This window comes from Cebus imitator, unplaced genomic scaffold, assembly GCF_001604975.1.
Source record: "Cebus imitator isolate Cc_AM_T3 unplaced genomic scaffold, Cebus_imitator-1.0 Scaffold221, whole genome shotgun sequence".
Classification (NCBI taxonomy): domain Eukaryota; kingdom Metazoa; phylum Chordata; class Mammalia; order Primates; family Cebidae; genus Cebus; species Cebus imitator.
Genome location: NW_016107536.1, coordinates 1,013,860 through 1,028,680, shown reverse-complemented (window position 1 = coordinate 1,028,680; position 14,821 = coordinate 1,013,860). Strand labels below are relative to the sequence as shown.

Genomic DNA, 14,821 nt, shown 5'->3' with positions numbered 1-14,821 from the left:
CTGCATTTCTAAAACATGAAGGCAAAATTAATTTTCTTAATGCAAATAGATAATGTGTTGTCTACTATAATCAATCACATTTTTTTTTTTTTTTTGAGTTGGATTCTCACTCTGTTGCCCAGGCTGGAGTGCAGTGGCACAATCTGGGCTCACTGGAACCTCCGCCTCCCGGGTTCAAGAGATTGTCCTGCGTCAGCCTCCTGAGTAGCTGGGATTATAGCCGTGCCACCACACCGAGCTAATTTTTGTAGTTTTAGTAGAGACAGGGTTTTGCCATGTCAGCCAGTCTGGTCTCAAACTCCTGACCTCAGGTGATCTGCCCACCTTGGCCTCCCAAAGTGCTGGAATTACCAGCATAAGACCTTGTGCCCAGCCTAGAAGATTTCTTTTCACCACTGTCCTTCAGGGATGGCCCAGACAGCAGATGTGATGCAGTAAATGTCCAGTTCTAAGTGTGACCTGTCCATGGTGCAGAACCATCTCTAAACCAGGCCCAAGTGTTCTCTTCTTCTGGCAACTGGCCATAGGGAATTCCGTATGAGGCCGTAAGTGCAGCCTGGGCAAAAGAAAGTAATGTCACAGGAATGGGGATCATGGGCACTTGGGCCAGTTCTTCATGTAACTTTCTTGCACCGTCAGGGCCTACTTAAGCCCAATTTTGTATATATGCCAATTCCATTTGAAGATGGAAATGGAAATTTTAGGCTGCACTTGCCCAAATTTATGGCTTGGTAGGCAAATTAACACTCAGTTCAAGATGGACAGTCAGGTCAGAGTAATTTGCTGGCCTATGGATAACCATTCAGTCTGCACTAAGGCCTAGAAACAAGCCAAGAGCTGTTTCTCAAAAGGAGAGTAGTTATCTGCAGAGCATGGCAAGTCTTTGCTCGAAAACCTAAGGGCCTGTGCTGTGGTTGACCTAGAGGGGGCTACCAAAGGTTCAAAATAGGATTACTATCTGCCACCAATACTTCAAGCACCATTGGGTCTGCATATGGCCCAAGTGACGGAAAAATGTCTACAGCAGCCTGGACCTGTTGCAGAGCCTTCTCTTGTTCTGAGCACCACTCAAAACTAGCACATTTTCAGGTCACGTGATAAATAGGCCAGAGTAACACACCCAAATGAGAGCTATGTTGCCATGAAAATCAAAAAGAGCACACTAGGCATTGTATCATTTTCTTGGTTGTAGGGAGTGGGGGTGGCAGATACAACAATTTATCTTTTATCTTAGAATATCTTAGAATAGAAGGAATACCTTGTGCCCCATAGCATTCATCAACTGGGAATTTGTTTCACTGAGGTAAAAGGCCCTGGAAATGTCAGATTTGTTTCCCACCCTCTGACATGCAAATGCCTTCCCGGTAAGTCTAGAGTAGTTGCTACTTGTTGCTCATGAGGTTCACTCAGCATAATGCCATCAATGTAATGGATCATCTTTTGTGACATTTTGTGGAAGGGAACTGCGATCAATATCCCTGCAGGCCAGATATGGTGGCTCATGCCTGTAATCCTAGCACTTTGGGAGGCCAAGGTGGATTGGTCACTTGAGGCCAGGAGTTAAAGATCAGCTTGGCCAACATGGTGAAACCCCATCTTTGCTAAAAATACAAAAATTAGCCAGATGTGGTATGCATGGGTAATCCCAGCTATTCAGGAGGCTGAGACATGGGAATCGCTTGAACCCAGGAGGCGGAGGTTGCAGCAGTGAGATGAGATCGTGCTGTACTCCTGCACTTCAGCCTGGGCAACAGAGTGAGACTCTGTCTCCAGAAAAAAAAAAAAGATTCCTGCAAATTAAATTATGACATAGGGCTGCAAGTTGATGCATCCCTGAAATACGATACTGACGGTATATTGCTGACCTTGCCAACTGAAAGCAAACTCCTTCTGAAAGTCTTTACTGACAAGTATGAAGAACAAAGCATTTGCCAGTTCAATATCTGTATACCAGGTACCAGGATGTAGCAATTTGCTCAAGCAATGAAACCGTATCGGGTACAGCAGTTGCAACTGGAATTACCACCTGGTTAGGCTTATGATAATCCACTGTCATTCACCAAGATCCATCTGTCTTTGGCACAGGCCAAATAGGCAAGTTCAATGGGCATGTAGTGGGAATCACCACAGATGCATCTTGGATGGTGGTAATGGTCTCTGCAATCCCTCCAGGAATGTGGTATTGCTTTTGTTTTTTTTATGCTTTACAGGCAGGTTATCACCCTGTCACCCAGGCTGAAGTGCAGTGGCACAATCATAGCCCACTGTAGGTTAAACTCCTGGGCTTAAGCAATCCTTCTGCCTCAGCTTCTTGAGCAGCTAAGACTACAGGCATGTACCATCATCACACCTGGATAATTTTGTATGTGTGTGTACACATGGAGTCTCACTATGTTGCCCAGGCTGATCTTAAACCCTTGGCCTCAAGCAATCCTCTTGCCTTGACCTCCCAATGTGTTGGGATTAGAGACATGAACCACCATGCCCATCTGGTATTGCTTTTGATTTACTATGTTTTTAAGTAAATGCAAGTCTGATGGCTTCCACCTGGTCTTTTCCACCTTAATAGTCTTCAGTGCACATGTCCGGGGATGAAGGTGGGGATTGTGCCAGCTGCTGAGTATGTCTATTCCAATTATACATACTAAAATGGGGAAATCAGACAGGGTGGGTGTGGGGACCCACTCGCCCCTTTCTAGATGGGCTCGAGCTTAGTGTGAATAATATCAGCATAATTTCAATGGCATGCAAACACTGTGCTCCTGTACCTCTCCATCTTTCCTCCTTCATCTTGTTGTCCTAGATCATATCCTTGTACATTCTGTGCCCATTAACATCAATTTGTAATTACCATTTTCTGCATTTGCTCTTTAAAGCATATAAGTAAACAAGATGATTTACAAACCAAAAGCAGCATAATACTGTGCTATAGACTGAATTGTGTCTCCCACAATCATATGTTGAAGTCTTGCCATCCCATGCAATAGTATTTGGAGATGGTGCCTTTGGGAAGTAATTTGGTTTAGGTGAGGTCATGAGGGTGGGGCCCTCATAATGGGGTTAGTGCCTTTTTAAGAAAAGACGCTGGACAACTTTCTCTCCCTCTCTCCCTCTGTCTGTCTCTCTCTCCTTGTGTGCACAAGGAAGAGGTTACGTGAATGCACCGCAAGATGGTGGCCATCTCCAGAACTATGAGAAATAAGTGTCTATTGTTTAAGCCACTTGGCCTATGGTATTTTATTATAGCAGCCTGAGTGACTGCATACTGGCATTTATATTTATTTACCTATGTAGTTACCTTTTCCAGTGTTCTTTATCTCTTCATATGCCTTCGAGCTATTACCTAATGTCATTTCATTTCTACCTAAAGGATTCCTTTTAGCGTTTCACAGGGCAGATCTACTGGTAATGTGCTCCATTATCTTTTATTTATCTAAGAATGTCTCAATTTCTTCTTCATTCTTGGATGGCAGTATTGCTGGATATCAAATTCTTGGTTGCAGGATTTTGTGTTTGTGTTTTTGTTTATTGGCTCTTTAAATATGTTACCCACTCCCTTCTGGCTTCTGTGGTTCCAGGTGAAAAATTAGCCGATAACCTTATAGAGATTCCCTTGTACATACTGAGTGGGCTACTTGCTGCTTTCAAGATTTTCTGTTTGTGTTGGCTTTTGTCCATTTGACTATAATGTGTCTCAGTGTAGTTCTCTTTTAACTTATCCCACTTGGAGATAATTGAGCTTCTTGGATGAGTAGACAAATGTTTTTTGAAAGTCTTGCACCTCCTTGTTAAATTTTTTCCTAAATGTTTTATTCATTTTTATGTCATTGTCAATGAAATTGTTTTCTTAATTTCTTGCTTGGATTGTTCTTTGCTACTGCAAAACTTTTACATTGAAAACTATCAAACGTTGCTGTAAGAAATTAAAGAAAACCAAAATAAACAGTAAGCTATTCCATGTTCATAGATCAAAATAGTGTTACATTACCAATGCAATGTACAGATTCGATGCAATCCCTATTAAAACTCCAGTGGTGTTATTTTAAAAATGGAAGAACTTATATTCAAAGTCATATGGAATTAAAAAGGACCCAGTGACCAAAAACAATCTTGTAAAAGAAAAGCAAAGTTGGGGGAACTCACACTTTCCAATTTTGAAACACATCTTCATTCCAGGGTAGCTTTAGTGCCCCTTTTGGATCACTGTTTGACGCTATAGAGATAGGACCCTTTTTCTTCCCATTTTCTTCCCATAGCTGATGATGTGAGCTTTAATTTTGAAGGGTTTCCCCATTGTTGTATGACTTCTGCTCCTGGTTGTATCTTCCACTGGTGGGGAGCTCATTCAGAACAGCTATTAGGACATTCTTCTGTGCATTTCCAAGGTCTAAGATGGCACTGTCCAATATAATAGTCCCTAGGCCCATGCGATTGCTAATCACTTGAAATATGCTACTGCAAATTGAGATGTGCCATCAGTTGAAATATACGCAGGATTTGAAGACATACTATGAAAACATGCTGTAAAATATCTCAATGTTTTACATGGATTACATATTTAAGTGATATTATCTGGAGTACATGAATTGAAATGCATTATTAAAATTAATTTCACCCCTTCTCACTTTTTTTTAATGTGGTGAGTGTAAATTTAAATTTCATATGTGTGCTGGGCACAGTGGCTCACACCTGTATTCCCAGCACCTTGGGAGTCCAAGGAGAGTGAATCACTTGAGCCCAGGAGTTCGAGACCAGCCTAGGCAACATGGTGAAACCTCATCTCTACAAAAAAAAAAGTACAAAAAAATTAACCCAGCATGGTGATGTGCACCTGTATTCCCAGCTACTCGTGGTGGGGGGAACAGTGAGCTGAGATCACTGCCCTCTAGCCTGGGCTATAGCACAATACCCTGTCTGAATAAATAAATAAATGTGTGGCTTATATTTATTTTGGCAGTGCTGGTCTAAGGTGTGTAAATGCAGAATTGATGAGCTGCCAAGCTAGGTAGAGATTTCCCTGTTTGGATTCTACTCATGCCTGAAAGAGGAGTCCCCCAGCCACCACTGCCAGCTACTGGGAATCCTGTGATATTTCACTCACCAGCTTTTCTCTTCCCTCCCAGGATACCATATCTCAGAAGATGGTAGAGGTTGTATCTCCTGCCAAAATGGACAGGGCTATACCACTCACTGGAATCACCTCCTTTTCTGCTTTCGCTGTACAAAGTGTGATTCAGGTATAGAACATATGGACCCCATGCCTAAAGGTGGAATGCAGGGTGATGACATAAAAGCTGTAGCTAAAATGCGATCAAGGAGACCTAGATTCTGGCCCACCTTGGTCTTCATCATACCTTGTTCTATGGTTTTGTCTTGGAGTCTTTTAATAAATAAAACAGGCCAGGCACAGTGGCTCATGCCTGTAATCTCAACACTTTGGGAGGCATTGCTTGAGCCCAGGAGTTCGAAACCATCCTGGGCAACATGAGAAACCACGTCTCTACGAAAATATAAACATTAGCCAGGTGTGGTGGCGTTTGCCTGTCGTCTCAGCTACTCAGGAAGCTGAGGCAGGAGGTTAGTTTGAGTCCAGGAGATTGAGGTTGCGCGAGCTGAGACTGTCTCAATAATAATAATAAAACAGAAATTATTTGTATAATGTATGCTACATGGTAAGGAAATCTTTTAAACTATCAACTGCAAGGGGGTGGGGGCATGATTGCAACACAGAGAAGGCTTGGCTGAGTGGAAAAGTCTGGGTGTCAGTGGTGGCACGGGTCTGCTCCAGGGCCAGGCTCTCTGCCCCGGGCTCTGTGCTCCTGGCAGGTTCTCAGTCCCCTTCCGGCTCCCCAGCAAGGCTGGGCTTTGGGGAAATCACCCAAGGGCTCCTCTCCTTGCAGAGTCTGTGAGGCGATGCCCCTGCGCCTCCCTTGCTACTGACCATGCAATCTAAACGATGCTTTCCTTTTATCTGATGTAATCAATAATGAATCGTGGTCCTTTTATATGACTCCAAGTGTTGGTGACAGCTGAAGGGTGGGTGTCAGTATGAGCCCCGAATGTGCTGGTGCAGAAACCGGCCCTCAGAACTCCTTGGCGAACTGAACTGAACTGAGTGGGAGGGTCTTGGGGTGGGGAGGAAGGGTCGAGGGACACATCAGGAAAACGCATTCCCAAAACGTTCTGCTCTATTGTTAGGTAAAGTGGAGGTGAGATCCTGCACCACGATCACAGACACAGTGTGTCACTGCGAAGAAGGCACCTTCCAGGAAGAAGATTCCCCTGAGATATGCCGGAAGTGCAGCCCAGGGTGAGACGGCAGCCACGGGGCTCCCGGCAGCTCCATGGAACCCCAAGAAGACTCAAATCTCCTTGTACCCCCATCTCTCCCTGGCCCCATGGAGCCTCCACCCCCATGGGGCATCCTTGAGTCTGCAGCTGCCCCTCCTGGTCCCTCTGCCTGTCCCCACCCCTGCCCCCCACAGCAGCCCTTTCCCACCCCTCCCCAGCATGAGTCCCCTTGGCTAGGCTGACTTGCTCACTGCCCACAGAAGGCCATGACTTAGGGCCCATGATACTTTTAGGGGCCCATGAAATTATTTCATTTCTTTTTTTGTTGTTGTTGTTGAGATGGAGTCTTGCTCTGTCACCCAGGCTGGAGTGCAGTGGTGCGATCTCGGCTAATTGCAGTCTTTGCCTCCCAGGTTCAAGTGATTGTCCTGCCTCAGCCTCCGAGTAGCTGGGATTATAGGCATGCGCCACCACACCCGGCTAATTTTTGTATTTTTAGTACAGACGGGGTTTACACTATGTTAGTCAGGCTGGTCTCGAATTCCTGACCTCGTGATCCGCCCGCCTCAGCCTCCCAAAGTGCTGGGATTACAGGCATGAGCCACCGCGCCCGGCATGATTTAATTTCTTTTGAAATGAGAAGAATAAGTAGAATGCTGCCAGGCTTATGTTCATCTTTATAGCAATTCAGTACTAAAATGTAATTTTTAATATTTTTTATGCAGGCAGGGACCCATAAAGACAAAAGTGCCTGCAGCCCACAAAAGTCGCAATCAGGCCATGGGTAGAGCTCCCTTAAGTTCCCATGAAGAGTTGAGCCCACCCAGCCGGTCTCACCCCTGGCCCCTGATCCCTCAATAAGACCTGTCTTTTCCCTATTTGGGTTTTAGGAGCCAAGAGTAATGTGCTGTTCCCTGGCCCCCTAGTATTTGCTGTGACTGGGAGGAATGGGCAGACAGGTGGGGGCAAGAGCTCACCTTTGTGGTTGGCTGGAGGATGAGGCTCTGCTTGTGACCACATGGGCTTGTGATTTTCCCCTGGAGTGCGGCTCCTCCTAACGCAGGCCTCCCCTGCAGCCCAGGGAAGCTCAGTGTGTGCCCAGCACAGAAGCCTCCTGGAGCTGCAGTTCTGACCCCAGAGCAGGGAGGCCGAGGGGCTGAAGTGCGCATGCTCAGACCCTTCCCCAGCCTCAGCCAGGCAGCATGGAGGGGCCCTGCAGACATGAGGAGCCTGTCCTTCCCCTCATGCCTTCTCAGGGACATTGGGCAGGGAGGGTAGCTCCTCTTTCATCTCACCTGGCTAGCTTTCCTTCAGGAGTCCCCCCTCTTCCTTCCTGTTTGTACCCAGGTGCCCCAGTGGGATGGTCCTGGTCAGTAATTGTACGCCCTGGAGTGACATCAAGTGTGTCCACAAAGAATCAGGTACAAAGCCCAATGGAGGCACCCCAGCTGCAGAGGAGACAGTGACCTCTAGCATGGGGACTCCTGCCTCTCCCTGTTCCCTCTCAGGCATCATCATAGGGATTACAGTTCCAGCCATATTCCTGGTTGTGGCTGCGCTTATTTGGAAGACTTCACTGTGGAAGAAAGTCCTTCCTTACCTGAAAGGCATCGGCTCAGGTAGGTGCTGGCTGAGGGCGGGGTGCTGGGCCCTCTCTGCCCTGCCTCCTCCCGCTCTGTTCCCACAGACAGAAACACCCACTCCTGCCCCAAGTCCAAGTGTCTCCGGCCTGGCTGTTCCTCCTTGTGATTGCCCCATCCCCACATCCCATGCACCGCCCAGGACCCTGGTCTCATCAGTCCCTCTCCCAGGGCCGGGGGTCCCCTCATCTGCCAGCCAGGTCCAGGAGGGCAAGGCCAGTTCCTCCCATATTCAGGCCCAGCCAGGCAGGGGGCAGTCGGCTCCTCAACTGGGTGACCAGGGTCAGGATGAGATGTGGTTGGAGGATTTATTCAACCTTGGTCATAGCAGACCCAGAGATTTTCCATGTGTTTATTTTTACTCTAATTCCCCTTCTCATCACCCTTCCTCAGGGTGTCTCTGAGTTGCAAAGTCCCATTCCTGTCCCCAGGCTCGGGGTTCCTTGTCCAGGGTCCAGCCCCCAGCCTGCCCCTGCAAGCCCACTGCCCTCTGGGAGGGAGGTGCTGCATGGGCCCTGCCCCAGCCGTTAAGGAGACTCCTTCTCTTCTAGGTCGTGGCCGGAACCTTGAGCATGTAGACAGAGTGAGTTGGTTTCTTCAGGAGCTGGGGGCTCAGAGGCTCAGGAACTGTTTCCTGGGATAGCAAAACCTGGGTGGGCAGGTCCTTCTTATTCTCATGGCTGTCCTGACTCTCTGAAGTGGCCTGGAGGCTCTGGGCTGACTGTGGGGGACACATGGCCGTTGCTGTTTTGAGCACCACACAGGCTGGTGAGCCCTGCTGCAGCCTCGGTGACACCCTCACCCCACAGCCTGCACCCTGGAGATGGGGTGTCTGCCTGAGCACAGCATCAGGGGCCTGGCCTCAGCAGTGGGTCCTGGATGTGTTGAGTCTGGGCTGCCTGGGGTGACCTCATTGGGAGTGGGTAGGGATGGCAGGTTCAGTAGCATTCTGGGGACCCTGCAGCGTGCCCTGGGTGTGAACTCCTGAGTCGGTTCTTTGCCTTCCCAATGTCTTTTTCCAGAGCTCACATGCCCGAGGAGGGCCTGGGACTGAGGACAATGTCCGCAACGAATCCATGAGTATCTTGCAGCCCATCCAGGACCCTGAGCAGGAAATGGAAGTCCAGGAGCCAGCGGTGGCAGGTGACAACATGTTGCCTCCAGGGGAGCCAGAGCATCTGCTGGTGAGTGGAGAACAGGGCATTCTGTTTCCTGGCCTGCTGCTCACTTGGGATTTTGTAGACAGTGGGAGAAGGCAGTGCCTTAGCTCTCCTGGCCCAGGAGAAATGAACACTGAAGGAGACACGGGACTGCAGGGGATGGAGCAGCCACACTGACGTGACTGTGCCACTCTGCAGGACATCTGCTTCTTAGTTCCTGTGCTGTCCTTGCTGTGTCCCCAGAGCCTAGAGGTCTACAGGCACAGAGTGGGGGTCACAGGGTTTGCTGATGACTGAATAAGGCTGCACGGTCTCCACCCTGTGCTCCTAATGGAACTCAGGGAGTCCTTGCTTGAAACAGCAGAAGTTTTGAATTTACTCTGAAATTGTTATTATGTTGAACATGTTTCAAAGTTGGTAGGGTAGCTCCCAAAAAGTAGGATTCCGAGTTGATGCACAGAGGGTTTTTATATTGGACACATGCACACCACCAGTTCATTTCAATCCATCAGTTTTGATACGGTACTGAGTAGGTGGGAAATCTGTACATAGATTTAATTTTTCATTGCACGAAAGCGCTGAAAGTCCTTCCCTCCAACATAAGATGAGATTATCCAGTTTCTCACAGTGTTTTATTTGTAATGATTTAATTTTCAGCATACAGCAACGTAATCTAAACAGAAATGAATTTTTTGATACAATATAAGCTGAGGAACTCCCTGAATTATTCTGAGTGTGTTTTCTTCTTCCAAGTCCATTTAACAACCAGTTCTTCCTTTTCCCCCTGCCTTTGCCCTTTTGCCACCTCCTTTGCTACATGTCAGATGTTTCCTTTTTTTTTTTCTCTTCCTCTTCATCCTTTTTTTTAACTGGATCTTGTCCTTGAAAATTTCAGGAGTTGATGTGGGCAGTGATCTCTTCCACCTAGACTGTTTCTGTTTCCTCCTTGCATCTATACGACTTTATTTTTAAGTAAAGAGAAGAGAATTTTAAAGAAATCAAATGAACAATGCCAATAATTCCTCCATGCTTATTAATCACTTCGAACATTTTTTTTTTTTGAGACAGGATCTTGCTGTATTGCCCAGGCTGGAGTGCAGTGGCACGATCTTGGCTCCTTGCAACCCCTGCCTCCTGGGCTCACGTCATCCTTCCATCTCAGCCTCCTAAGCAGCTGGGACTATAGGCATGTGCCACTGTGCCCAGCTAAATTTTGTACTTTTTGTACAGACAGGGTTTGGCCATTTTGCTTAGGCTGGTCTTGAACTCCTGAGCTCATCCAATCCACCCTCTGTGGCCTCCCAAAATGCTGGGATTACAGGCACAAGCCACCATGCCTGGCCTGATCATTTTTTAAAAGCAGGTCACCCATAGCTACACATCCACCAGAATATGAAAACACTTGATCATCTCCAGAGCCTCCTCTCTTTCCCCAGCCTTCTTGCCCTTCTTATTTCAGGTAACTACAGTGGATAATTTCTTGCAAAACTCTTTATGCATATACCGTCTTTGTCCATGCATATGTGTATATGCAGTATTGACATGAAAAGGATTATATCATGCACAACACTAAACAAAACTGTTTTAATATCTTAGACAGCAAATATGTTTTCAAAATCATTTTTGCACATCTTAAAATGTAGAATTAGATAAAATTTAGAATTATAAGATTTTCTCTGCACCTCCCCCCAGCCCCAAATAATCACTGGACTTTAAAAAATGTTAATTTAAATTAATAAATTGCTCTAGGAGTGATGGAGATCCTTTCAACATTCAGTTTTATTATCAAAGAAGACAGTATTTCAAGTCAAGTGTTTTATTATGACTCAATCAAGATTTGGGGGTTTATTTTAGATAAATTATTCTTATTCCTCATCAAAGCTGTTTCTTTGCATTTTGGGCCTTCTTGTAAGTCCTTTTTTTTTTGGGATGGAGTTTTGCTCTTGTTACCCAGGCTGGAGTGCAATGGCGCGATCTCGGCTCACCGCAACCTCCGCCTCCTGGGTTCAGGCAATTCTCCTGCCTCAGCCTCCTGAGTAGCTGGGATTACAGGCACGCGCCACCATGCCCAGCTAATTTTTTGTATTTTTAGTAGAGACGGGGTTTCACTATGTTGACCAGGATGGTCTCGATCTCTTGACCTCGTGATCCACCCGCCTCGGCCTCCCAAAGTGCTGGGATTACAGGCTTGAGCCACCGCGCCCGGCCCGTAAGTCCATTTTCTATTTTATGATGTCTGCTGATACTTTTCTTTCTTTTCTGAGACAGGTATCACTCTGTCACCCAGGCTGGAGTACAGTGGTACAGTCATGGGTCACTGTAGCCTTGACCTCCTAAGCCCAAGTGATCCTCCTGCTTCAGCCTCCTGAGTAGCCAGGACCATGGTTTTGTGCCACTATACCCAGCTAATTTTTATTTTTTATTTTAGAGACAGGATCTCACTATATTGCCCAGGCTGGTCTCAAACTCTTGGGCTCAAGCAATCCTCCCACCTCGGCCTCCCAGAGTGCTGGGATTACAGGTGTGAGCCACCATGTCCAGCCTCTGCTATGTGTTTTAACATTCATCAGGGCTGGGTGTGATGGCTCACGCCTGTAATCCCAGCTCTTTGGTAGGCTAAAGCGGGTGGATCACCTGAGGTCAGGAGTTCAAGACTAGCCTGGCCGACATGGTGAAACCCTGTCTCTACTAAAAAATACAAAAATAAAATACAAAAATTAGCTGGGCTGGTGGCTTGTGCCTGTAATCCCAGCTACGTGGGAGGCTGAGCAGGAGAATCTCTTGAACCCAGAGGTGGAGGTTGCAGTGAACCAAGATCGCACTACTACACTCCAGCCTGAGAGACAGAGCGAGACCCTGTCTTAAAAAAAAAAATTCATCAGGACATACTCACTTTTTTAAGTATTACAATTTAAACATTGGGGTTTTAAAAATATACACTCCTGTCTAAAATATTGACTGTTGTGTTGGCCTCCTTCCAAGAGTCTTGCCCCTTTGTTCCCTGTCTTGTTGCCAGAACTTTCAGAACAATGTTCTTTCCGGAAGTGAAGGGCTGCGGGTGTCAGGGCTGGTGGGTGGTTGGGGTCAGTACTGGACTGCAGGACTCCTGGTTCTGACCACAGCCTTCCCCACTGTGTGTCACAGGAACCAGCAGAAGCTGGAGGGTCTCAGAGGAGGCAGCTGCTGGTTCCAGCGAATGGCGCTGACCCCACTGAGAGTAAGTGTTTTGCTCCTGGAGATGCAGTAGCAATGGAGGGAATAGGGACAGTGTCCTAATTGCTATCCCCATAGCTGAGAGGGCTCTTCCAGAATATTCCATGCTGGAAGCAGTGGTTCCTGTGCTGTAGACCATCCGGACCCTAAACTGTCTTCTCCCATCTCTTCTTCTCCCCACTCTGCCTCATCCTGTCTGCACCCTATCAGTGACCCTAATGACTCTGTCCGTCCCCTCGTTCAGCTCCTCTGTCTTCCCTTGTTGCCCAGGGCCTGATGCAGCCCAGCCCCCCCTACACCCCGCCCCAAGGACCTCCTGAGGGGCTGCTCTGTCCTGCATGGCACCACTAACCCCAGTGGGCTAAGGAGCTCTTGACATATGCTTAAGCCCAATTTGGAGAGCTCTTGCGTAAGCTACATATGAATTCCAAAGACTTCATGCAAAAAAAAAGAGTGGGAAATATTTCACTCATAATTTTTGTATATTGACTGTATATTAAATTATATTTTATATATATTCAGTACCATACATTAAAATGAATGTCGCTTGTTTCTGATGTTCTTTAAACGAGGCTGTTAGAAAACATCGTCCCGTATTCCCGGCCCTGTCTTTCTCTGAGGATGGCGGCCTGCTTCATGTTCTACACACGTCTCGTTTGCTGCCTCGTGGTCCCGAGATCTGGGCCAGGTTGCTTTGTCTCCAGGTTCAATTCTTGCTCAGGGTCTTCTTGCCCTCACCTAGCTCTGCCCTGGCCTCAGGGAATGAGGCTGAGTTGGGTGTAAACAGAGGTCCCCTGCCCCAGGCCCTGCGCTTTCCACAAATGCCAAAGTGGCTGCCCTGGGACCTGCTCCCATGACAAGTGCAGGCCAGGCAGCCTCCCTCCTCTGAGCTCCTGCTGCAGCCACGCTCCCTCCCTCCCTCGGGCTCTCACCCACTTTGCTTTCTGCCTCCATGGTGTCCATCCATCCTCCCCGGGTGGGTTCTCAGCCCTATGTAAGAGCAGATTCTCTGGTGACCTTGACTCCCCGAAGTACCTTGGTAGTGGGAAAGCCAGGCAGTGTGGGCGGGCTCTCTGTGGATGGGAAGTGCATGGGCACTGGAGCGGCAGGATCACCCACACAGGGGGCTCTCCAGGTCCCCCGCCTTGGTTCTGGGCCTGATGTGGGATCCTCTGTCCTTTCTAAGTCCCAGCTCACCTGGCTGTCTCTGTGGCTTTTTCCACCCAGCTCTGAGGCAGTGCTTCCACCACTTTACAGACAACGTGCCCTTTAACTACTGGGTGCCGTTCATGAGGGAGCTGGGCCTCGCGGGCAATGAGATCGAGATTGCGAGAGCTGAGGCCTCGGGCCCTGGGGACACCTTGTACGAGATGCTAAGAAAGTGGGTCAACAAAACGGGGCGGGACGCCTCTGTCAACACCCTGCTGGATGCCTTGGAGGCGCGGGGACAGAGACTTGCAAAGCAGAAGATCCAGGACTGCCTGGTGAGCTCCGGAAAGTTTGTGTATCTAGAAGATGATACAGACTCTGCCATCTCCTGAGTGTGAATCCCTTCAGGAAGTCAGACCTTCCAGAAACAGGTTTGCCTTTGTTTCTGGAAAAACCTGGACTCCGGACAGTGGGAAAGGACAAACTGTCACATGACCGGTACTGGAAGAAACTCTCCCATCCAATATCACCCATGGACGGAACATCCTGGAACTTTTTCACTGCACTTGAAATTCTTTTTATAAGCTGAATGTGATGATAAGCACACTATGGAAATGTGTGGATGATTCTGTGTGTGTGTGTTGAGAGTTGGTTTGGGATGTGGTTCTCTTTGTGGCACTTTTTTATCCTAATGCAAATGCTTTATTTACATGGGTTACATCATATAATCCGTCTGCCTTAGCATCTACGCAGTTCTTTATGTTCAACTTTACTTGATACTGTATGATATGAACTTTTTTCTGGGGGCGGTCTCACTCTGTCTCCCAGGCTGGAGTGCAGTGGCGGGATCTTGGCTCACCAGAGCCTTGACCCCACAGGCTCAAGCGATTCTCCCACCTCAGCCGTCCAAATAGCTGGGACCACAGGCGTGCACCACCACGCCCAGCTAATTTTTTGTATTTTTTCTAGATATGGGGTCTCTCTATGTTGCCTAGGGGGGTCTCGAACTCCTGGACTCAAGCAATCCGCCCACCTCAGACTCCCAAAGTGCTTTGATTATAGGTGTGAGCCCCTGCACCTGGCCTTACCTTTCTACTTTTATAATTCTGTATGTGATTATTTTGTGAACATGAAGAAACTTTAGTAAATGTACTTGTTTACATAGTTATGTGAATGTGTTAGACAAATGTACAATGAATAGACATACAACGAGGGAAGAAGAAAAATTCCTCTGTAAGATGTCACTGTCTGGGTTCCAGTTCTCCCTCAGATGTACTTTGGATTCAGTGACTGGCAACTCAGTCTTTTGAACTGGATAACCCTAGAAGTGTATGAGTATTATTTATAGGTAGTTGTTTACATGCGAGT

The 14,821-nt window shown here is 47.5% G+C and overlaps 1 protein-coding gene across 2 annotated transcripts in view; it reads left to right on the top strand.

Moving 5' to 3' along the window:
• The window catches only part of TNFRSF10B (TNF receptor superfamily member 10b), a 30,780-nt gene extending 16,159 nt beyond the window's left edge, over positions 1-14,621 (top strand). The window contains exons 3-10 of one of the 2 annotated variants that reach the window (XM_017549735.2): positions 5,124-5,237; positions 6,199-6,310; positions 7,639-7,712; positions 7,800-7,910; positions 8,483-8,514; positions 8,954-9,115; positions 12,236-12,308; positions 13,532-14,621. In XM_017549735.2, coding sequence (XP_017405224.1) covers positions 5,124-5,237; positions 6,199-6,310; positions 7,639-7,712; positions 7,800-7,910; positions 8,483-8,514; positions 8,954-9,115; positions 12,236-12,308; positions 13,532-13,845 — 992 coding nt within the window. In that variant the 3' untranslated portion in view covers positions 13,846-14,621. Of the gene's footprint in view, positions 1-5,123; positions 5,238-6,198; positions 6,311-7,638; positions 7,911-8,482; positions 8,515-8,953; positions 9,116-12,235; positions 12,309-13,531 lie in introns of both variants that reach the window. The other variant, XM_017549734.2, reaches the window with a different exon arrangement.
• Positions 14,622-14,821: the final 200 nt, after the last annotated feature.